Source organism: Hydra vulgaris, chromosome 13, assembly GCF_038396675.1.
Source record: "Hydra vulgaris chromosome 13, alternate assembly HydraT2T_AEP".
In the NCBI taxonomy this organism is placed as follows: domain Eukaryota; kingdom Metazoa; phylum Cnidaria; class Hydrozoa; order Anthoathecata; family Hydridae; genus Hydra; species Hydra vulgaris.
The window spans coordinates 25,486,005-25,513,135 of NC_088932.1; the positions used below are offsets into that span (position 1 = coordinate 25,486,005).

General features: G+C 26.2%; 1 protein-coding gene across 4 annotated transcripts; it reads right to left on the reverse strand.

Annotated features, from left to right (window-relative positions):
• On the reverse strand, positions 1 to 26,745 carry LOC100211556 (protein PF3D7_1417600). Of its 4 annotated transcripts, none has more exons than XM_065816522.1 (4): positions 26,586 to 26,745; positions 13,105 to 14,320; positions 3,505 to 3,717; positions 1 to 2,169 (listed from the first exon to the last, which is right to left on the reverse strand). In XM_065816522.1, the coding sequence occupies exons 2-4, from the start codon at positions 14,294 to 14,296 to the stop codon at positions 413 to 415; spliced, it is 3,162 nt and encodes a 1,053-aa protein (XP_065672594.1). In that variant the 5' UTR covers positions 14,297 to 14,320; positions 26,586 to 26,745; the 3' UTR covers positions 1 to 412. The 4 variants fall into 4 exon arrangements, with proteins under 4 accessions (XP_065672594.1, XP_065672595.1, XP_065672593.1 ...); XM_065816523.1 differs by lacking the exon at positions 26,586 to 26,745 and adding an exon at positions 26,396 to 26,509; XM_065816521.1 differs by lacking the exon at positions 26,586 to 26,745 and adding an exon at positions 26,074 to 26,211.
• Positions 26,746 to 27,131: the final 386 nt, after the last annotated feature.

Consider the following 27,131-nt stretch of genomic DNA (forward strand, 5'->3'; position numbering starts at 1 on the left):
TTTTTAAATAAAGAAAATAAAAAGCAAGTTAAACAAATGAAAAAGCTTTAAAATTGCTTATTAAAAAAAACATTACAAAAATAGCAACAAAAGTGGTCCTTTAAGAAAAAAGCAATAAAACAAAAATTCAGCAAAATAAGATTTTTTTAAGCAGTTAAATCCAGTAAAATCTCTTTATTCAAATTTTTAATACCTTAAAAAAAAAGTTGAAATAATTTATAAAATTTAAATTCAATAACCCAATATTTATAATGAAGTTGATATTTTTTGACTGCAAACTAAATGAACAAATTTCTCTTCAAGATGATAATGTTCAAATGACAAAAGATTGCATAACGAATTCAAAAGGATTTCATAACAGATTAATCTTGGTATCATGTTTTCTAGAACATGTTTAATCTTTTTTTATCTTTTACTCACTTTCATCAGATAAATCTTTCTCTAATTGATTCTCATCTGCTTCAAAGCTCTGTTTTTCATATTCATGAAAAACGTCCTTCTTTGTTTCTGGAAAGATCTTATCGTGAATTTCATTTGACAAACAATTTTCATGACTTGATAAATCAAATTGATTTTCATTAACGTTAAAATGAAAGACTGATGCATACTTACTATTTTCATCAGCCAATGACTCATCAGAACTAGTGATATTAGGTTGAAAATCTTCATTATTAGCGCATTCTGATTGATTTTCGTCGCAAAGTCTAGTATCCACAACTGAAAAATCATTGTAAATTTCTAAAGGTTCTTTTGTGAATATTATTTCTGAAGGTTCTTTGGTGCGAAGTTTTGTGTCACATAAAATCTCATTTATAACATTTTTCTCCAAAACATTACAGTTATCATCAAGGTATTGAGTGTCTGAGTAGTGAAATTTATTGAAACTGTTAATATCAACTTGTTCAATCTCATCTCTACAGTCACAACAACTAACAAGATTTTGATCTCTTTTTTCAAGCTCATCACTACCCAAATGAAAATGATCGAGACTAATCTCTCTTCTAGAAACATTGTCAAATGTATTTTTGAAATTATTTTCTAAAGTTGGATTATCTGAATCATCAGTCAACTGACAATCATTTTTATTTTCAACTTCACTATCTTTATCAATTAAAACCGATGCTTCAATAAATTCTGTTTTCTCAACTAAGCTTGCATTTTCATAAGAACCGTCATTTGTAGATACTAAGCTATTTAATACCAAGGAGCTTTTATCACTATTTAGCATATCTTCACATATTTCATGAACCATATCAGAATCTTTAAACGAATCATACACATAATTAGAACCAACACAGGAGTTTTTATTATCTTTACATAAATCATTATCAATTATATCTTTGCTTGAATTATGAGTAATATCATGTACGCATGAATCTTCACATGAGTTATGAACATAATCTTCGCATGATATCTGAACAGAATCTTCAAACAAATTTTGAACATAAACAGAACCTACACAAGAATCATTTGCATAATCTTCAGATGATTCATGAACATTAACAGAATTTTCATATAAATCAGATCCACTTTCATTATTATTGAAGTTATTATGATCAACAGAATCTTCACATGATTCATGAACATTAACAGAATTTTCATATAAATCAGATCCATTTTCATTAATATTGAAATTATTATGATCAACAGAATCTTCACATGATTCATGAACATTGACTGCATCTATACATACATGATGAATATCTTCAGGTTTCATAATATGTGCATCTTTATTATCTACATAACTATCATATAGGTTATTGTTATTATTGTCATTATGCCCTTCATATTCATCAACATTATCTTCACGAATATTATCTTTACAACATTCATCTTTGTCATACTGATCATCAATAAGGTTCTTATTATTACAACTTTTCATTTCATTTTCACCAACATTTAAATAAATCTCTTCACTAGCCTCTTCACAATTTTTATCTGATAAAATGTAATTTGCCTCATTTGTTGCATCGTTATGATTTGCAGCATTTTGATCAAGATAATCAAGTAGTTCTTGTTTATTTATTTCCAATGTTTTATTTTGAAAATTTGCTAAATCAACAAGCTCAGGGTTTAGTATAGTGTTTCCCATCAAATTTGCCTCATCTTGCTCATCTTGATCATTAGCATCTTTTATTCTTTTGATCCAATTTTCATTTCCAATTATTTCTAGATAATATAGAAAGTGAAACTGTTAAATAACATGATTTAAACTTTTTTTTTAATTTTGTTTAAGAATTTTGTTTTTAGTTGCTTCTTTTGATGTTTCAAAAAGTGAAGCGTTTGAAGTTTTTGTTCTTCTGCTTTATTGTTCTCTTGTTTCTAAAAAGATGTAAGTTTTGTCTTTAGTCTTTTCTTCTGCTTCAGGAGTTTTTGAAGAGTTTTGTCTTTTGTCACACTTTTGTTGCTGCTTTTGGTGTTTATCATGTGTTTTGAAGTATTTTTTGTTTGAAGTTTTGAGTAATGTAGATAGTACAGTAGAGTTTATTCAATACTCACACTTTCTATAAAATAGTATGTTCTTTTTAGAGTTATTATAAAACAATAAATAATACTTTAAATATTAATAATTCATTAACAAAAATAAAAGAAATATTTATAAGCTAATACAGGTTTTACACTATTTTTAATATTATTATTATTAAAATTGAGATTTCTAGATTACTTTAATCTTATAAAATAAGACTAAAGTAATCTAGAAAGATTACAAAAATCAGATTACAGCAATCAGATTACAGCAATCAGATTACAAACAAAGTATTAAAGTAAAAGTAAACATATCAAGACTTGTGTTAAAGAAGATCTTCAGTTAACTTTTATAAAATAAAGAGTTTAAACCATGATACCATACAACATATGTACATGTAAAACATTAGTACATAGTATGCCAAGAAGAATACAAACCATGATAATAAGAGACATCCGACAAAGTATTGAACTATAACATTCATGTCATTTAAACTTTTGCTATAATTTGGTGCTATAACTATTATTTCATTGAATATTAACAATTTTTGACAATTTTTATCTGTTTTTTTCATTTATTTTACATTTTCTATTGTGTTTATTCAATAAAAAATTTACACTGCAAAATTTGAGTTATTTTTTATGACGTGCCTTATTTTTCGGCCACTACTGTAGATTGGAACTTTGATATTGCATATAGTGAAAGAAAAATAAACTTTAGGCTTTCCAGATGCATGCAAAATAGATAGTAAATGTGTGAAGTATAAAACAACTCATTTAGGGAGTCTGTGCCTAATGTAATACATAATATTTTTAAAAAAATTATTAAAAAAATGTATACTTGAGATTTATATTTTAATTACCTTTTATGTCTTTATTTTTTTATATTAAAACAATTTAATTTTTAAATATAAATTCTTTTTTAATTTATTATAGAATAAGTAAACTTTTATATTATATTAATTTAAATTTATATTAAAATAATTTAAATTTTTTATATTAAATTTAATGTTAAGTAACTAAAAAAAAAAATTATACCTGAAGATTCAGAAATAATATGAGATTTTAAAACTTCAAGATCCTTATTTTCAGAATCCATCGGTTCATCAAGCGAAGTGCTAAATATAGGTTTTGAAGAAGCTTCATCAAAACAACTTGTTGGATTTGTCACATCCAAAAACTTTTGCTTTCGATTTTCAATCTGTTCTTCATTTTCTTCATCCAAATGCTCTTCACTTGGAGGATGACTAACTTAAAATAGCACACATATATAATGATAATAATTATTATTATTCTGAAATTAATAATATAAATATAAAATTGGTATGTATAATTTATGATTAAAATTTATATTATGTTTTTAAACATATTTAATAAAACTAGTTAGACATTGGCAAGTGAGTTTTCAGTCAGTATTGATGTTCCCTTAAACTCTGAATATCTCATTAAACATTTTCAAGAGATAATTTGTTAAATCTTACTTTAATTTTTAGCTATATGTAAAATGCATGTGGCATGACAACACAAAGTATGTAGTATATATCTCAAAATTGTATGATCAAACACCACATAATTAAATTTCTCTTTTTGTTAGAAAAATAGAAATTTAATTATGTGATAGAAGTTTTTTCTTGCTTACAAAAATGCACACGTTTTTGTGTGCATATCCTACCCTGTATAATAGATTTCTTATTCTTTTAAAAGAATAAAGTACATATCACAATAATAATTCAATTTAGGAATCATTAATAGGTTTATTAAAAAACAAAAACTAAGATGGAAAAAATTTTCCTTTTTAAGTTAATCAAATATGTTTATGTAATATAATATTTTGTTGACGGCAAATTGTTTTAAAAACTAAGTAGACAGTTTACACCTGTTTACAATTTACATTCGGTTTTTCTAACCTCTACAATGAATAAGAATTTACTTCTCCTACAGCAGTAGTTTTTCATTTTTTAATAAAAAAAAAAACACTTTTTGAAATTGTAGCATAGTATGAACTTGTAACTTAATGAAAATAAATAACCTGACACTTTAAAAATAACGTGGAGGCAAAAAAGAGAAATTAAAAAAATAATACTAAGAATAGCTGATTTTTTTTATTTATAAGAAATGTTTCCATGCAATTTTTTGAGTTTGCTTTGTGTAAGACTGTTGCTTATCTTATTTTGAATGGATTTAATCAACACCCTTAATAAAAAAGTTGAATCAAATTTAAAAAAGTTTATTGTTTTTAATTAAAATGTGTTTAACATAACTATACTAAGACTAAACTTTCTAATCATAAATAATATTAAAAAAATCATTAACATGTAAATAAACAGTTGTAACAAATAAAATCAATTAAATTAGATCCTAAAATTTAATAAAATAATAAGTGTGCTAAAATTTCAAGCAAAAAAGTGTGAGAAAAATGTTGAAAAGTAATTTTTAAATGAATAAATAACCTTGCTATGCTTGAATAAATTAGAAAAAAAAAAAAAAAAAACAAGTTGAAAAAAATGAATGATATTTTTTTTTTTTTGTTATTCACCTCCTCAAGGCCAAGAAGGCCACTACAGATGAGGAGGCTACTTAATAGTGGTTTATAACCCTCTCCCAACTCTATAACTCCAAAACACGAACCTTGACAAACAAGGCCGCTGCGCAGAGAAACAAGTTAAGCGCGGTACTACCAGGGATATGGTGGGTATCGAACTCAGAACCTCTCGTTTATGAAGCGAGCGCTTTACCACTACACCACTACCGCTTTACCACTGCACCACTACCGCATATATACATATATACATATATATATATATACATACATATATATATATATATATATATATATATATATATATATATATATATATATATATATATATATAAAATGCAGTAGTGGTGTAGTGGTAGAGCGCTCGCTTCATAAGCGAGAGGTTCTGAGTTCGATTCCCGCCACGTCCCTGGTAGTACCGCGCTCAACTTGTTTCTCCGCGCAGCGGCCTTGTTCGTCAAGGTTCGTATTTTGGAGTTAAAGAGTTGAGAGAGGGTTATAACCACAAGTAACCTCCTCATCTGTAGTGGCCTTCTCGGCCTTGGGGAGGTGAATTATAAAAAAAAAATATATATATACATATATACATATATATATATATATATATATATATATATATATATATATTATATATATATATATATATATATATATATATATAAATATATATATATATATATATATATATATATATATATCTATATATATATATATATATATATATATATATATATATATATACATATATATATACACATACATATATATATACATAAAAAAAACAAGTTGAAAAAAATGAATGATATATATATTTTTTTTTTTGTTATTCACCTCCTCAAGGCCGAGAAGGCCACTACAGATGAGGAGGCTACTTAATAGTGGTTTATAACCCTCTCCCAACTCTATAACTGCAAAACACGAACCTTGACAAACAAGGCCGCTGCGCAGAGAAACAAGTTGAGCGCGGTACTACCAGGGACATGGTGGGTATCGAACTCAGAACCTCTCGCTTATGAAGCGAGCGCTTTACCACTACACCACTACCGCATATATACATATATACATATATATATATATATATACATACATATATATATACATACATATATATATATATATATATATATATATATATATACATATATATATATATATACATATATATATAATATATATATATATATATATATATATATATATATATATATATATACATATATATATATACATATATATACATATATATATATATATATATAAATATATATATATATATATATATATATATATATATATATATATAAATATATATATAGATAATGCGGTCGTGGTGTAGTGGTAGAGCGCTCGCGTCATAAGCGAGAGGGTCTGAGTGCGATTCCCGCCACGTCCCGGGTAGTACCGCGCGCAACTTGTTTCTCCGCGCAGCGGCCTTGTTCGTCAAGGTTCGTATTTTGGAGTTAAAGAGTTGAGAGAGGGTTATAACCACAAGTAACCTCCTCATCTGTAGTGGCCTTCTTGGCCTTGGGGAGGTGAATTATAAAAAATATATATATATACATATATACATATATACATATATATATATATATATATATATATATATATATATATATATATATATATATATATATATATATATATATATATATAGATCTATAGTTTGTTGGCTTTAGGAAGAGCGGAAGGAAAAAAGTGATTCTTACGCCAACACATACGTCACTTTTAATTACTTTTGACTTTCGTTCAACATTTTCGTGTTGGACGAAAGTCAAAACCATTAATTTAATTACAAATTAATTGTTATATAAAAAAACCACAAAAACGCAAATTTAATTGACCAGAATGTTTTTAAAAACATTCTGAATGTTTTTAAAACATTCTGAATGTTTTTAACAATATAAACAATGTTTTTATTTTTATTTTTTTTAATAAAATGTTTTTATTTTTATTTTTTTTACTGTAAATCATGCGCGGAGTGTTGCTACATCGACTATCTTATAGCCTGACTCGCAAGGGAGTGCTGCTACATCGACTGACAAATAGCCTGACTCGCAAGGGAGTGCTGCTACATCGACTGACAAATAGCCTGACTCGCAAGGGAGTGCTGCTACATCGACTGACAAATAGCCTGACTCGCAAGGGAGTGCTGCTACATCGACTGACAAATAGCCTGACCTGCAAGTGAGTGCTGCTACATCGACTGAGGGTTTGGTTGGGGCAGGCAGTCTATCATTATTAAAAGAAAAAATTCCGGTCTTGCATTTTAATTTTTTTTTTTTGTCAACAAAATATGGAAAAAACTTTCAGACAACATCTAAGGGTTCTATATACATACACATACATATATACAGGGGCGGATCCAGCTTTTTTTAGTCTTTGAGATAGCTAACTTCCAGATATGGAGCAAACAACAAAATGTTTATATGTTTATACTTATGTCAAATAAGGATGCTTTGCAAAAAATTGCGATGATTGGAGGCTGGGAACAAAAAACCCCCAAATTTTGTGCCCCCCCCTGCCCCAAACGTGAGAGCAACAAGTTGATAAAATATTTTTTGTACTGTTCTCAACTAGACTTATATTCATCGATAAATTTTAAGTTTCATAGTATTATCTTTTAGTGTTCAAAAATAATGACTATATAAAATTTATAACCCCCTCAAATTGAGGGGGGTTTAAACTTTATATGGTCATAACTTTTAAAAGCTAAAATATTTTACTATGAAATTTAAAATTTATCGATGAATATTAGTCTAGTTAAAAAAAATGCAAAAAATATTTCATCAACTTGTTGCTCTCACGTTTGGGGCAGGGGGGGGCACAAAATTTGGGTTTTTTTTGTTCCCAGCCTCCAATCATCACAATTATTTGAAAAGCATCCTTATTTGACATAAGTATAAACATATAAATGTTTGGTGTTTGCTTCATGTCTGGAAGTTAGCTATCTCAAAGACTAAAAAAAGCTGGATCCGCCCCTGCATATATATATATATATAAATATATATACATACACATATATAAATATATATACATACATACATACATACATATACATATATATATATATATATATATATATATATATATATATATATATATATATATACACATAAATATATATAACAAAATAGCAAAAGTGAACTTTTGCTATTTTGTTTACATTAAAATGTACATTGTAAAAACAATAATATGTTAAATAAACTATACATAACTGATGATTTTTTGGGTAACAGCTCTACATCTTAATAAAGGTATTTTTATTTTTGAGAAAAAAAATCTTCCATTAAATCATCATAAATATTATGCCATCAAAATGGAGTTTTAGTTGATTGAACAAGAGATAATAACTCACTTGAGATTACACTAGTAATTGTAAGATAAAAAGTTTGACTTTGTTTTAGAATAAATTTAAACTATTTTTTAAAATGTGGCTTATATGTTTTATGTCATTATATTGATGTGACATATATATGTTATATGTGCATTATATATAAATATATATATATATATATATATATATATATACACATATATATATATATATATATATATATATATATATATATATATATATATATATATATATATTAAACATCTTCGCTTCCAACAAGGCTGCAAGCTACCACTAATTAAAGTTGGAAGCTACTGGAAGAGAAAAGATGAAGATTGTAGAGCAAGATAACGATTGATGGACAACTTAAAGGACTGCAAATTATATGAATCAGGAAAGCAAGATGAAGGAAGAAAAATACCAAAGAACTGATGTTCGGAGAAAAAAATTAGATGAATAAAAGTCAAAGAAAAAGGATGAGACTTAATTGAATGATGAGAAATGCTGAGATGAGAATGATGAGAATGAATTTTAGAAGATGGCACAAGAGACGCTAGCTCTTTAGAGCAGTACCAATTATAGTATTGGTAGAAAAGAGAAAGAGAAGCAACATTATGACGATGTGATAATGGTTGGAGGTTGGCTGCATATATGTATATATATATATATATATATATATATATATATATATATATATATATATATATATATATATATATATATATATATTATATTATCGACTATATTTAGTATTTATAACAACAATGACTTTTAATTGCAATTTTTTTTAGCATTTTGAATGATTTTTTTTATTAAAAAAAGTTTGAACAAGCTCAAGTTGTTTTTATTAAATAACAATAAACAATATATAATTTTCCTATCTATTTTTTAAGTAAATATTTGTTAACCACACAACCCATATTTTGCTTTAAACACCAATATTCAAAGTTCAATCATATTTTCCATTTAGCAGCTATGTTATATGCTAAGTCATTATCTTCATTTTAATTTTAATTTCATGGCATTTTTACAAGCCTTCTAAATAAAAACCAAAACTTTATACTTTATGATAAAAAAAATGTAATGATCAATTTAATTGGCCACAGAGTGACTTTGCTTGTCACATGTTTAGGAGCTATTGGGTTGAAATATTCTGAACAGAAATTGGGTTTTTAGTGACTATAGTGACATCCAGAAACTTGAGAAAAATATTAAAAGGGAGACAAAATAAAAAAAAAATGTAAAGAAATAAAAAAGCTGTACATTGTATGAGTCACAAAAAATGAAGAATAGAGAGAATTTCATAGCGAACTTAATGACTTGATTGAAGAAATATTGAGTTTTGGTTAATGGAACAAAAAATAAAAGCTCACCTGAGCAGCAAACATGATAGAAAATGGAACCAGAAGATGCACAATAAAGAGTAGCAACTTTAGATGCTAACTTTGCAATTTTAACTTAGCAATAGATTGCAGTTTACCTAAGAGGTCACAAGCAGAGTTGTTACGACATAATATGTCTGGCAGATCTGTCGACATATTTTCTGCCGACATAAAATATGTAAGATATATTTTCTATGGACATATTTTGACATTTTCTATGGACATATTTTTTATATCTGAATTATTTGCTGTTTGATATTCTTGAAGAAAAAATCAATCTAACAAATTTATTGTGCATTTCAACTTAACTTACAGAGTTAAGTAAAAATAGTTTAACAAATTTGTTGCTTTTTTGCAATCAATTATAACTGAAGGTCAACAAAAAAAATTTTTTTTTCTGGTGCCGAGCAAACAATTTGTTTTTTGGATTGCATTTCACATTTTGATTTCAAATATGCAACTCATTTTTTACCATCACGTCAAGTTGTAAAGATATTTGGGTTCAGATCTTTAATATTTGAGGTTAAGTCCTTAATATTGTCAAAAAAAAGTTGTTCAAAAGTATGTCAACTTGGGTCTCAAAAAAAGCGTATTTTAGAAGATAGTATAGAGATTTTAGAAAACATAAAAATTTTTCCTTAAAATTTTTTGGCAAAAAATTTATTTGAAAAAATGCTAAAGACTCTTAAAAAAATGTCAACAAAATGTTTTTCAGCAATAATACAAAAAATACTTATTTTTATTACAAACGAATAACATCTTTAAAATCTCTATGAAAATAGGCTTCTTTTGAGACTCAGGTTGACATACTTTTGAACAACTTTTTTTTCGACAATATTAGGGACTTTACCCCAAATTCTAAAGATTTGAACCCAAATATCTTTACAACTCGACGTGATGGTAAAAAATGAGTTGCATATTTGAAATCAAAATAAGAAACCCTACATAAAAAACAAACTGTTTTCTTGGCACCAGAAAAAAATTTTGTTTTTGTTGACCTGTGTTATGCTTCATAAAACTTTTATTTTAAATCCTATCAGCAAATATCTTTTGTTTCATAAAGGTCTTTTTCTTCCCTTTTTAGCGATGTATCATTTGATAGTATTTGTTAGTATTGATTAGTATGGATTAGTATTGGCAATTTCCCTTATTAGAATGTAAAAACCATCTCAAGCTGAGTTTTTATTACTGAAAATGGTTTTTATTAATATGACTAAACTTAAAATTATTCTCTTGATTAAAATAATATTTAAAAAAAAACATTTTTAGTTATTTTTAACTAATAGTTGATTCACGCAATAAATTACTCTCCATTTTTGACTTTAAATCGTAAGGAAAACGAAAAAAATATTTATTCCAACATAAATTTCACTCAAAACATTTTATGCAAGTTTATGGCAGTTAATTATGCTGTTATAATGCAATTGTCAATTATTTTATTGTTAAATAAATCATAACTATTATAACTAAAAGTATATCATTCGTAATTAGTTATAAATTATTACCGGTTAGTCTTTTTAATATGAATTTAATGAGCTGAATATAACTTTTGTGAAATATTTCAAGTTCTTCAGCTTAAATGAATTTAATTTGGCAAAAATTTTTTGAAATTCTGTGAACCGTTTTTTTCATAGAATCTTTTGAATTCAATTTTTCATAATTAAATCTTTTTCAGGATCAACTAATAATTAAAAATAACTGAAAAAGTTTTTTTATTATTATTAATTTAATCAAAGAAATAATTTTAAGTTTAGTCATACTAATAAAAACCACTTTCAGTAATAAAAACTCAGCTTGAGATGGTTTTTACATTCTAATAAGGAAAAGCGCCAATACTAATCAATACTTATCAATACTATCAAATACTATCAAATGATGCCTCAATACTAGTCAACATTAGTCAATACTATCAAATGTCAATATTAGTCAATACTATCAATGTCAATATTAGTCATAATCAATAAATAAGTCATAATCAATAATTAAGTCAATAAATGCCAATATTAGTAAGTACTATCAAATGATACATCGCTAAAAAGGGCAGAAAAAGACCTTTATGAAACAACTGATGTTTGCTTATAGGGTTTAAAGTAAAAGTTTTATGAAGCATAATTGATTGCAAAAAAGCAACAAATTTGTTAAACTATTTTCACTTAACTCTGTAAATTAAGTTGAAATGTGCAATAAATTTGTTAGATTGTTTTTTTCTTCAAGAATATCAAACAGCAAATAATTCAGATATAAAATTATGTCAAAATATGTCGATAGAAAATATGTCTGACATATTTTATGTCAGCAGAAAATAATTCAGACATAAAATTACGATAAAATATGTTGATAGAAAATATGTGGGACATATTAAAATATGTCCCACATATTTTAATATGTCCCACATATTAAAATATTTTATATTTTATGTCGGCAGAAAATATGTCTCAGACATATTTGACAGATAACAACCCTTGTCACTAGTGAAAGGTATTCAAAGAAGTAAAAAAGTAAAAAGTGTTATCATTCATAAATATAGGAATATCAACAATATTGCAAACAATTATTAGCAAAAAACAATAAAAGTTTATATGAAGTTGTGTCATCAGCAAATGCTTTAGATTATTAGAAGATTATTAGAAATATTATTAATATAGATGAGAAAAAGCACAGGACCAAGAATCTAACTTTGTCATAGCCAACTAAAATTACTTTCATTTCCAGATTACTGGAAATGAAAGTAATTTTAGTCCATTAAGAACAATTTTAATACTGCAGTTGGAAAGTTATGACTTAATTTATGATACACCATATGAAGCATGCTTTTGAAGAAAATCAGCATGCCATATTTTATTCAAAGCTTTTGATGTGTCAAAAGCAATAGCCCTTTCTTTACAGCTTCAATCTAATGCACAAGATAAGTATTCTATTACAATATTAACAAGTTAGCAGAAGAACAGGAGTATCAAAACCTGCATTGATGGTTAGAAAGTAAGTTGATGGATTTAAGATGAGATATTATAATTTTGTTAACTAAAAACTCAAAAATAAGGCTAATAATAATTTTGTAGTAGTAAGAAGTCAAAACAATTTTCAGAGTTTTTCAAAATTAGAACCACAGATGCCATTTTCAAGCAGGCAAGAAAGCAAGATTTAGTTTAAACACTTGTTATGTAACTTGTAGAGAATTGAAAAGGAGAACACTTCTTGGAAAACATTTCGTTGGTCTGTGACAGGAATGTTGTCACATGCTATGAGGAGTTTAAATAAGAACTCATTTGTAGACAAAAAAAAAAATGATGATGATTATAATAAAAATTACCAATTACTTTAATATTAGACACAAAAATGCATATAAAAAACAATGTAAAAACTTTATACTAAATATCACTTACCAACTGATTCCTTTACTTCAGCAGTCAGAGAGCTTGTAACAATAGCAGGTGTCTCATCTAATGGAATGACAGCAGGTATTTCATGGTGTATATGATTCTCAATAAAACTCTCCACAACACCTTCTGTATGCTGCTCACTTTCAGTATGCACATTTTCTTCAATATGTTCATTTTCAACTGAATCCAAGTTATTTACTTCATTTAAAATACTTGGTTTCAATTCAACAACAACTTTGTCTGATTCAACCTGCATATAATCATTAGGTTTTTCAGAAACTTCTAATAAGGGATTATCTGATACAACGTTTATTATTTCTGTTTTTATTTCTGATTCTAATTTGTTAGAGTCATCTTTTAACACATTTGATGCTTTTTCTTTAGGTGGCACCTTTTTAATACCTTTTACTGATGGAGATGGTTTAGAAGCTGTTGAAACTTTAGCTGATCCGAGTTTATCTGCCACTTTACCAGGAGGTTTTGGTTTAGCAGAAGTTGGTTTAATATCAGTTGATTTTGGTGCAGGTTTAGCAACAACTGTTACAGTAGATTTAATTTGTTTTGAAGCAACTGGCTTTGCATCTTTTGAAGTTTCAACAGCTGGTTTACTTTTTGCAGATTTAGGTTGTAAAGAACTGCTTAATTTGTTAGAATTTACTTTACTTTCTTGAGAATGGCTCGATGGTTCTGGAGTTGACTTTGTTGCTGCATGTACCCCATCTGTAGTTGTTGTTGCTTTCTTTGATGAAATAGTATTTTGCTTAACTTCATTAGATGCTTTTGATACCTTAGTTGCAACTGTACTATCTTTACTAGTTGATATCACAGTTGATACAGATGTTGTCTTTTTAGCTGATGAAACAGAAGTGGCTTTATTTCTAATCACATCTTTTTGAACAACATGAGAAGGTTTTGGTTTTTCTTCATGTTTTGTTTGTCCGTTTGACAAAGTTTTTGGAATAACTTTGGTATCTACTTCTGTTTTTGATAAGGGCTTTTTTACATTTTTAGCTGCAGAAACAGATGGTTTTGAAGGACTAAGTGGTTTTTTAGCTGGTTTCGATGGTAATTTTCCACACTTTTTTGCTTCAACTTTATCAGCAGGCTTAGCTGAATTTTTTGATTCCAAGTTTTGATTATCTGTTGAGGAGACTGGAACTTGAGAATTTTCAGATGACAAACTGTTTTCCTCCATTATGCAAGTTGAAAAGCAAATTTTCTAATGAAACACAATCAAAAGTTAAAATCCTGGCTATGAAATGTGTCCAAAATATAAGTTTGATTAAATAGATACAGCTAAAAGTTTAAATAAAACAATTAATTGACTGGTTACTCACTATTTGCAAGAGATATTGGCATATAAATAATTTACTGAGACAAAGGTATAAGATTAGTAATGTAAATTGTTTTTGCAAAATAAAAAATCTATTTGTTGTTGTTGAAAAAAGCAAACAGATTTGAATAAGTCAGTCGCCTTATATAACCAAAACTGAACAGCAAATGATTATTAAATAAAACTTAAAATTTCTCAATGAGTATAAATTTATTTGAGGAATATATATATATATATATATAAATTGACCCATGACCCTCATAAGTGACAAATAAAATTGACTTTTAAAAATAAGATATTTTAAAATAATTTTTATAAATATACTCAACAACAGTAATAAATAAAACAGTCAACAGTAATGATTGACAATCTTTTATAATTATATATATCTATATATCTATATATATATATATATCTATATATATATATATATATATATATATATATATATATATATATATATATATATATATATATATATATATATATATATATATATATATATATATATATATACATACTATATATATATATATATATATATATATATATATATATATATATATATATATATATATATATATATATATATATATATATATATATATATAGGGTAACAATTTTTTATATTTTTTTAGAAAAAACAGGGGTGCACAGATGTTCACAGAAAAAATAACAATCTAAACGTTGCGCTCAAAATGTCTGCAAATTTAGTAAAAACAAATTTGGCAGGAAAATCAATGACAGCTTAACTGGTTGATAATAAAAAAAATTGGTAGATTTATAAATTCGTTACAGCTTAGGGTTTATTGTTAGTAATCAGGCAATCGCTTAGGCTATTAAATAGTGTACTGGGTACTATCTATGCTTTGAATTAAGTTCTTTAACAAATTTAAAAATGACTAAAGTACCAAAAACTATAAAACATAAAAAACCATCATCACCAAGCTCTGCAAACCTATCATTCACTAATATTCATGGTCTTTGGAGTAGCTTTTCTTCTGTTGAGCCTTATCTCTTACAAATTTCACCAGACCTAATTACTCTTTTCATGACTAATTTGAGTTCGGCTGTCTCGTCTTGCAATCTTAGTGTTGATGGTTATTTTCCATTAATTTGTAAAGACTTCAATACCTACATGCTTGACCTGGGCATTTACATTCGTAAGAATTCACCCATTTGTCGGAAAACTAGGTTTGAATCCACAGACTTTTCTTTTATGTGCCTTCGTTTAGCACCACATCACTCTAATGCCTTTCTCTTTGTTCTATATCACTCTCCTTTATCAAGACTGCACTCTTTTTGATGTTATTTTTGATCATATTGACCAAGCCCTTTCTCTTTATCCATCTGCCAATATCGTTGTTGTTGGTGACTTAAATGCATATCACACTGAATAGCTTGGCTCTAGTGTCAGTAACAACTTTTGCCTTTCTCAGATTTTGTCACCTCACCTAAAGACAAAGCTGAATTGTTTGCTAAGAACTTTTCATCAATATTATCTCTTGATTCCACTAGTTGCATTCTACCTTACATTGCCGACAAACAGGTTGATCCATAGCTTGACATTTGTATCACTCCAGCTTCTGTATCTAAAGTGATTTCCTGCTTAGACTCTTCTACAGCTTGTGGTCCGGACAACATACTTGTTATATTATTGCATAAGTATTCTCCGGAGCTGTCGTCTATACTCTCAAAACTATTTAACAAGTGCTTATCGGAGTCTTGTTTTCCGGCATGTTGGAAAGCGGCATCTGTTATCCCTATTTTCAAAAATTCTGGAGAGCCATCTTATTCGTTTAACTACTGCCCCAATAGTCTTTTACCAATCATAAGCAAGGTTTTTGAGTCTTTAATTAAGGTTTGAGTCTTTAATTGAGGTTAAGGCTATTGCTCTTGACATTTCTAAAGCTTTTGATAAAGTTTGGCATGCTGGTCTCCTCCAAAAGCTTTCTTTTTACGGTGTATCAGGTAACATCTTCAAGATTATTAAACCCTTTCTTTCCAATCGTAGTATAAAAGTTGTCCTTGATGAACAGCACTCTTCTTCATATCCTCTAACTTCAGGGGTTCCTCAAGGTTCAATCCTTGGTCCCATACTCTTTTTAATTTACATTAACAATCTTCCAGATATTCTCACATTTAAGGTGGCATTGTTTGCTGATGATACAACCTTTTATTTTTGTCTTGATAAGAAGCCAACAATTTCTGATAGCTTGGAGTAGGTATTTGAGCTTGAAAAGGATCTCACTTCTGCTGCAGCATGGGGCTTACAGTGGCTGGCGAACTTTAATTCAGATAAAACCCTATTTTTTTCAGCCAAATAATTATGTGGAGCAAAGTAAGTTGGCTTTCAACTTATTTTGCTCCACATAATGAAACCTTTGTTAAGATTGACAAAAAGAAACAACACGAAACAGACATTGACTACAACAACAATGACTATCTTTAAAAGTTGTATTTCAAGGTATTTCTTTATCAATATCCCTTTGCAACTAAAGTTACAATATTTTTTAACAGCTTATTACACTTCACTTTTTTTTATTAACTAATTCACTTTTAATTAAACCGTTTTTTTATTAGTCATATTTTAGTAGTCAGACATTTAAACTTTTTTTCTTCAGTGTTATCACCCAAGAAATAATGTCCCCCAAAAATTATTATACAGGACTACTAATTATTGTAGCGGACAATTCAAGTTAGAAATAAAACACATTTTCGTCACCTGCAGAGCGAATGGAAAAAAAAAAGGAGGGTACACCCCTGGAATAACACTTGTCACTTCTGCGTAAAATTGGGTGAAACATCAATTATCATAACCATAATAGCAATGTTACCAGCATACACTTTTATTGGAAATTCTGCTGCTAGTTTACTGTTAAATCGTGGTGGTTATTTTCAGTAATAGCAACTAGACTAAAAAATTAAATTAAAAAATGAATCAGAACTTGTACCAAAACTGAGTTCATTTTTATAATTAGACTCCATTGATTGCATTTTCTTTGTTATTTTTTTCTTTCTGTTACTCTCTGTTGCCTGCAAGCATTAAAGAATTAATTTTAACTGAAATAATTAATAATAAACATATCTTCTAAAATATTTAGTTGTAGTGTTTAACCTTTCTACTGAACTTAACATCTTCTATCCTAAAAATGAACTTTCTTACTCCAACCAAGTCTTTCAAAAATATCAAATCCTCAAGCTTATCTATGGAAGATTTTTTATGTCCATTGTTTTTCAAATCTGGTATATCCAAAAGTCTGTTTTTAGGGTTTTTTATGGTTTGCTAAATATTAGCAGAGCTTCTTTTTCATTATTCTTCAGACCAGAATATTGTTTGTCTAACTTGGTGATTTTTTAGTTTAGTGTTACTGACAGCATCAAACCTCATCTTTATCCAAGGTTTTTAACCTTATTTAAAGTATACTTTATGTTTTTATTATAGTTATAATAATTTTCTGTTATTATTATAATTATTTTTGTTGTTATTAATAGTGTCAGTTAGAAATTGAATCTCTAAATACAAGTTTTTTTATTGAGATCATTTAGATTAAACTTTGTTTATCTCTTTGTTTTTTTCTCTCCATGTAAATATATTAAAGTTTCTTAAAAAATTATTAACAATTATTTATATTTAAATGATCACCTTTAAATTTAATATTTGTAAATCTTAATAAAGATTTTAAGGTACTTAATTTAATATATTTTTTTATAAATAAAAATATATTAAATTAAGTACCTTAAAATCTTTAAATAAAAAAAAATAGTATTTAATTTTAATCAAAATAGTTATTGAACATAAAGTATATTATTTAACATATAGTAATATGAGGTCATTTTTAAAAACTGCAAAATTGTTGTGGCAACAAAATAAATATTTTGCAATCAAAATAGATATTAAACATAGATAAAATGAGTAAATTTAATCTGACAGAATACATACATTTCTAAACATAACTATAAAATTTAAAGTTTTTTTTAAAGTATTTTATTACATTATTTTTAAATAATTTAATTTTTGTAAAGGTTTTAAAAGCTTTACCGAATAATAACTATATTTCAGTCAATTTAAAATGTAAATTATACTATTTTTAGAGGAGAAAAAAATCCTATATATATATATATATATTATATATATATATATATATATATATATATATATATATATATATATATATATATATATATATATATATATATATATATATATATATATATATATATATATATATATATATATATATATATATATATATATATATATATATATATATATATATATATATATATATATATACATACAGTACAGAACTGTGAATAAGTTTTAGACCACTTGTATAATTAGACGTATTTACAATTTTTTTCCTATGTAATTTTTTTAAAGCACACCTAAGTTTAATAATATATTAAAAAAGTTGAAAGAATATATTATTTTGAATAAATAAACATAATTGATGAGGAAACATTAGGGATTTGTTTACTTATTAAAACGATGTGTCATAACAACTACATCCAAAACAGGATATTCGAAGAATGCTGTTACAGAAATCAGAAAAACTGGCTCCCTTGAAGATAGAAAGAAAAGTGGTGAACCTTCTAAGCTGAAGATGACAATAAATATTAAAAAACCCTATCTTTAAGAAATATAAAAAAGCATCAACCGAGCTGGCAAAACACATTAACACATCAACTGGGGAAAATGTCAGCTCTTCTTTTATTCGACGGCACCTACTTAAATCGGGATTAAGAGGTTGTGTTGCAATTCAAAAACCATTATTACGGTGTGGCAATAAAGAAAAACGAATTAATATGCAAAACAACACAAAGATTGGGCCCAGGAAATGTTTAATCGGGTTCTGTACACCGATGAGTTCAAATTCGAAATTTTTGGAACGAAAGGACGCCAATATGCTTGAAGAAGAATTGAAGAAGCCTATCAGCTCAAGTGTTTAAACCCTACTATTAAACACAGAGGCTCTTTACAAGTTTGGGGCTATTTATCTTCATCTGGAGTAGGTGATTTGATCAAAATAGGGGGTGACTCACTGGGGAACGTCATATTTAGGCATGGTGCCTTAAGATAACATTAACGTTATCTTAAGGCATCATGCTGTATCATCTGGAATGAGACTAATAGGTCATAATTTTATTCTGCAGCAGGCTAATTACCCAAAACATTGTTTCCGAGAGACAAAAAATTATTTAAATGAAATGACAGAGGAAGGAGTACTGGAATTGATGAACTATCCTCCCCAGAGTCCAGTTTTGAATATAATTGAGCATATTTGGGAATACCTGGACAGAAAGAAGTTTGAACATGCTCCACAAAATGCTGAAGAATGTTTTGAAGAACTTCAAAGAAAATGGCATAACATACCCCAGGATTTTATAACTAATTTGTATGAATCTATTCCCCGCCGAATATTGGCTGGGATTGAGATAAAAGAAGGACATAGTAAATATTAAGAGTTTTTTTATGAGGTTTGACATTAAAAAGTTTGTAATTGTTCCATATTTTGTGTAAAATACATGTGTTTTAATAAGTTTATAATTTAGAACTGCAAACTTAAATATTAGAGTAGAATTCTCCAGGATTTTTTGAAAAAATGTAAGTGGTCTAAAACTTATTCACAGTACTGTATATACATATTTATATATATATATATATATATATATATATATATATATATATATATATATATATATATATATATATATATATATATATATATATATATATATATATATATATATATATATATATATATAGTTTGTTGCATTTGGGAAGCATGGAAGGAAAAAAGTGATTCTTATAACACATACGTTACTCTTAATTACTTTTGACTTTCATCCAACATTTGCGTGTTGGACGAAAGTCAAAGCCACTAATTTAATTACAAATTAATCGTTTTTAAAAAAAACCACAAAAAAGCAAAGTTAATTGAGCAGAATGTTTTTAAAAACATTCTGAATATTTTTAAAACATTTTGAGTGTTTTTAACAATATAAACAATTTTATTTTTATTTTTTTAATAAAATGTTTCTATTTTTACATCGACTACCTATTGACTGACAAATAGCCTGATTCACAAAAGAGTGCTGCTACATCTACTATCTTTTAGACTGACCCGCAAGGGATAGCTGCTACATCGACTGAGGGTATGGTTGGGGCAGGCAGTCTACCAATAAATAAATAAAAAATTCTGGTCTTGCATTTTAATTTTTATTTGTTGTCAACAAAATAGGGAAAAAACTTTCGGACAACATATAAGAGTTATATATATATATATATATATATATATATATATATATATATATATATATATATATATATATATATATATATATATATATATATATATATATACACACATACATATATATATATATATATATATATATATATATATATACACACACATACATATACACACATATATATATATATATATATATATATATATATATATATATATATATATATATATATATATATATATATATATATATATATATATATATATATATATATATATTATATATATAGATCTATAGTTTGTTGGCTTTGGGAAGAGCTGAAGAAAAAAAAATGATTCTTACGCCAACACATACGTCACTTTTAATTACTTTTGACTTTCGTCCAACATTTTTGTGTTGGACGAAAGTCAAAACCATTAATTTAATTACAAATTAATTGTTATATAAAAAAACCACAAAAACGCAAACTTAATTGACCAGAATGTTTTTAAAAACATTCTGAATGTTTTTAAAACATTCTGAATGTTTTTAAAACATTCTGAATGTTTTTAAAACATTCTGAATGTTTTTAACAATATAAACAATGTTTTTATTTTTATTTTTTTTAATAAAATGTTTTTATTTTTATTTTTTTTAATAAAATGTTTTTATTTTTATTTTTTTTAATAAAATGTTTTTATTTTTTTTACTGTAAATCATGCGCGGAGTGTTGCTACATCGACTATCTTATAGCCTGACTCGCAAGGGAGTGCTGCTACATTGACTGACAAATAGCCTGACTCGCAAGGGAGTGCTGCTACATCGACTGACAAATAGCCTGACCCGCAAGGGAGTGCTGCTACATCGACTGAGGGTTTGGTTGGGGCAGGCAGTCTATCATTATTAAAAAAAAAAATTCCGGTCTTGCATTTTAATTTTTACTTTTTGTCAACAAAATATGGAAAAAACTTTATATATATATATATATATATATATATATATATATATATATATATATATATATATATATATATATATATATATTTATATATATATATAGAACCCATAGATGAAGTCCGAAAGTTTTTTCGATATTTAGTTGACAAAAACTAAAAATAAAAATGCAAGACCGGAATTTTTTTTTTTTAATAATGATAGACTGCCTGCCCCAACCAAACCCTCAGTCGATGTAACAGCACTCCCTTGCGGGTCAGGCTATTTGTCAGTCGATGTAGCAGCACTCCCTTGCGAGTCAGGCTATTTGTCAGTCGATGTAGCAGCACTCCCTTGCGAGTCAGGCTATTTGTCAGTCGATGTAGCAGCACTCCCTTGCGAGTCAGGCTATAAGATAGTCGATGTAGCAACACTCCGCGCATGATTTACAGTAAAAAAAATAAAAATAAAAACATTTTATTAAAAAAAATAAAAATAAAAACATTTTATTAAAAAAAATACAAATAAAAACATTGTTTATATTGTTAAAAACATTCAAAATGTTATAAAAACATTCAGAATGTTTTTAAAAACATTCTGGTCAATTAAATTTGCGTTTTTGTGGTTTTTTTAAAAAACGATTAATTTGTAATTAAATTAATGGTTTTTACTTTCGTCCAACACGGAAATGTTGGACGAAAGTCAAAAATAATTAAAAGTGACGTATGTGTTGGCGTAAGAATCACTTTTTTCCTTCCGCTCTTCCTAAAGCCAACAAACTATAGAACTATATATATATATATATATATATATATATATATATATATATATATATATATATATATATATATATATTTATATATATATATATATATATATATATATATATATATATATATATATATATATATATATATATATATATATATATATTATATATATATATATATATATATATATATATTATAAATGCCTGCATTAATCTAGAAAAATTCTTATTCATCTAGTTTTTTTCCTTGAACATCAGTTCTAGGAAAAAAACTATATATATATATATATATATATATATATATATATATATATATATATATATATATATATATATATATATATATATATTATATATATATATATATATATATATATTATAAATGCCTGCATTAATCTAGAAAAATTCTTATTCATCTAGTTTTTTTCCTTGAACATCAGTTCTAGGAAAAAAACTATATATATATATATATATATATATATATATATATATATATATATATATATATATATATATATATATATATATATATACATATATATATATATACATATATATATATATATATATATATATATATATATATATATATATATATATATATATATTATATATATATATATATGTATGTATATATACATATATATATATATATATTTATAATATATATATTTTTTTTTATGTATATATACATATATAAAAAATATATATATTATAAATACCTGTTTAGATAAGTATCAATTTAAGATTATAGACTAGACAATTAAGAATTTTTGTAGCACTTAGACACACTCACAGTAAAAGGATGAGACTTGATTGAATGACAAGTAACATGAGAATGAATTTTAGTAGATGGCACAAGAGATGCAATCTCTTTAGAGCAGTGCCCATTATAGTATTATTAGAAAAGAGAAAGAGAAGCAATAATACAATGTTTACAATGCATTTTTGCATTGCTTCTAATATGACAACAGTATACAAGGACAGATTTGAGATTTATAGAGATAAAGAATAAAGTCAGGAGTAAGAAAGTGGTGAGCATGATAAAGATATGTAACCTTAGCAGATGCTAATTTTGCAATGGATTTGTTATATGGTTTCCAAGAAAGATAACAGGTAACAGTTGATAGATAACAAGTAACAGTTGATAACAAGATAAGTAGATAACAAGAACAGTAGATAACAAGATAACAAGTAACAGTTGAACATATAAGACGAAGGATAGATGACTCATTGAGTACCTTTCATAAATATAGGAAGATCTAGTTTGTTGCAATAACAATTAGCTGAATAAAATTGAGTCTTATCTAAGTTAAAGTTTACCACTCACTGAGAGCTCCATGCTGTAGCAGAAATGAGATCCTTTTTAAGCACAAATGCCCCCTACAAGCAATCAGAAAATGTTGGCTTCTTATCAAGACAAGAATAAATGGTAGTATTATCAGCAAACAATGTCACCTTAGATGTGAGAATTTGTGGGAGATCTTTAGTATAAATTAAAAAAAATATAGGACCAAGGATTAAACCTTGAGGAACCCCTGAAGTTACAGGAAATGATGAAGAGTGCTGTCCCTCAAGGACAAATTTTAAACTACCACTAAGAAGGAAGGATTCAATTATCTTCAAAATGTAACCTGATATACCATAAGAAGAAAGCTTATGGAGAAGACTAGCATTCCAGACGTTATCAAAGGCTTTAGAAATGTCGAGAGCAATAACCTTAGCCTCTCCACATCTATCAAATGCACAATAAAACATCGGTTATTACCATTAACAAATCAGAAGTAGAACGAAAAGATCAAAATTTATTTTGATGATCAGAAAATAATTTATTAGATTCAAGATGAAAGATTAAGTGTTTTTTAATTAAAGACTCAAAAACCTTCTTTATGATAGGAAGAAAACTAATCAGAGGTAGTTAGGCGAGTCAGATTGGTCTCCAGAATTTTTGAAAATAAGGATAACAGATGCTGCTTTCCAACTGGCTGGAAAACAAGGCTCTAATAAAAACTTGTTAAATAGTTTTGAAAGTATAGACAACAGTATAGACAAATTAGAACAACTTTTTTTTGAAAATAACCCTTTAATTGTGCTCTATATAATTAACTGACACTGGATATCAAAAATTATTTTATAAAGATTAATTTTAGGGGTTACTTAAGCCCTTGGGTATTGGACAGACAAAAAAAAAATGGGCATAATAAAAAAAAATCTCTTTAAAAGCATGCCAACCTGGGTCTTAAAAGAAGTAAAATAAAATCAAAACTTCAAAATTAATATTCATTTAATAAAAAAGAAAAAGCATTAATTGTACACGCATACAAATAAGGTTAAAATAATAGAAATCTTATTTGTACGCAAAAAATGTTAATATACTCTAATTTTTCACGTCATCAATATATCGATGTAGTGCTATGGATGTTTTTCTTTGAGGCATTACTGTCAGGGTTTAGGGTTCAAATCCTTATTTGAGAAATTTTTTATTTTTAATTTTAATGTTTTATTTCTAAGTAGTTTTATGTTTTTCAATATTGTTGTTTATTTATAATTATGTTTATTATTTATTTTTATCTTTCAAAGAATTCATAAAATAAGTGCAGCAATCCATACATAAATCGACTGATTTAGATGTCGTCCCAGTAGAGTATACTGACTTAAATAAAGATAAGCACTGTGGAGTGTACATATATTGACATACTTAAATAGGGATAGAAGCAGTGGAGTGTACATACATCTATTGAGAGTTTAGGTTTGAGCAGACATTCTTTAAAATAAAATAAAAGTATTTTAATATTTATTTAAATTGGGTTTGTAAATTAATTTAATATGTAAAAAAAATATTAGGCTAAATTAAATATGAATTTCAAGAAGTTGTTAATACAATTAATAATAGCAAAGTCTAAATATGTGCATACAAATAAAAAAAATATATACAAAATATATATATATATATATTAAAAAAACATATATAATACATAAATATATATATATAACTATGTAGTATAAATATAATATATATACATATATATATATATATATATATATATATATATATATATATATATATATATATATATATATATATATATATATATATATATTATATATATATGTATATATATATACATATATATATATATATATATATATATATATATATATATATATATATATATATATATATAAATATGTATCATATATATATATATTTAAAAGCAAACGTAAGAACAGAAAATGGTTGAGAGATCAAGCACAAGTTCTTTTCGGACTTATTTACGCGGATTTATCATATGCGTTTTAGCGTTGTACAAAACGTTCGGTTAAACTAAATAATGCATACTAAATACATTCCAAGCGTGACAGATCCAAGTATGCAATGAAATACGAGAAAACTATAAACTTATGTTATATAAATAGGACGTAAAAAAACAATTATTTACAAATTTATTAATAAAAAATAATAATATCTTAATATTAAATGAAAAATAAAAACTTTTCATAACTTTAAATAAACAACAACTCTTAAAGCAATCATTTCGTTTTCATAATTTTTATTAATAAGGTTTTATTATTATTATTATTATTATTATTACTATTATTATTATTATTATTATTATTATTATATTATTTCATTGAAGTTCATATCTTCTTTTTTATTTACATACTGCTCGTAGCCCTTATAGATTATCGCAAAACTTACATTTATAAAACCTTGTTGTTTTCAAAAACAGACGTCTTCAAAAAAGACAAACAAAAAGACCACGTATGGCTTTTTTATTCTTAAAGTATTTTAAACGTTTAATCTCATTGAATAAACAGCAACATGCTTAAAAACAATATCATCGTTCCTATTAAATGTCTGATTTTTTTAAATTTTTATCCATATATCCGTTGTTTGAATGTAATGATGCAGAAAACTTTAATTTATAAATAAAAATACATAAATGCTTTATATAACGCGATAAGCTATAATCAATGAGTTCACTATAACAAAAAAATAAACAAAAAATATCGTAACTTACACTTTGACTACTAACTGACGACAAAAATTGGTTTACAAAAATATTGAAAAAAAAACCCCAAAAAAAACTATTAAATAATGTTCAATGGTTTGACGATGAATATTATTGAAAATGTTTTATTTGTTCATTAATATATGTATTTTCTAGCTAAGTCGAAAAATGATTTAAAAGCATAAAAAATTTAACCAACCGTGAATTCTTTTTCTTTCTTTTTTACCACACCTTATGAACATAAAATTATTTTTGATGAAAAAACAGCTATATGTCTCACATATGCAAATCACCTGCTTTTTATTGTTTTGTAGACTTTTCGATTTCACTTCCAAATGAATTATTGATGTTTTTACTCTAAATATGATGAAAGTAGACTAAATAGACAGAAATTAGACAAGAAAAGTAGACTGAAACGAGAGAAGGGAAAGAGTTACTAATATAGAATTTTACTGATTGAAAAGTTTAGCTGAAATCTCTTTTAGCATTATATTTAGTACCACTTATATAAGAATTTTTTTAAGCATATTTGACATTTACGGTATATTTATTGCCACCTTTATTTTTTTTTGCTTAGAAAAATTTTGTTTTGTCTGACATTTGACGTTGTTTATTTTACTATTTCCGATAATAAAATTGATGTGTTTTATGTTCACAATTTATAGTTAAGTTTCGTCGGACATTTACAGCTGCATTATTTTAATATGTCCGACCATTGCACCTGTTCTGTTATAGTAAATCCGAT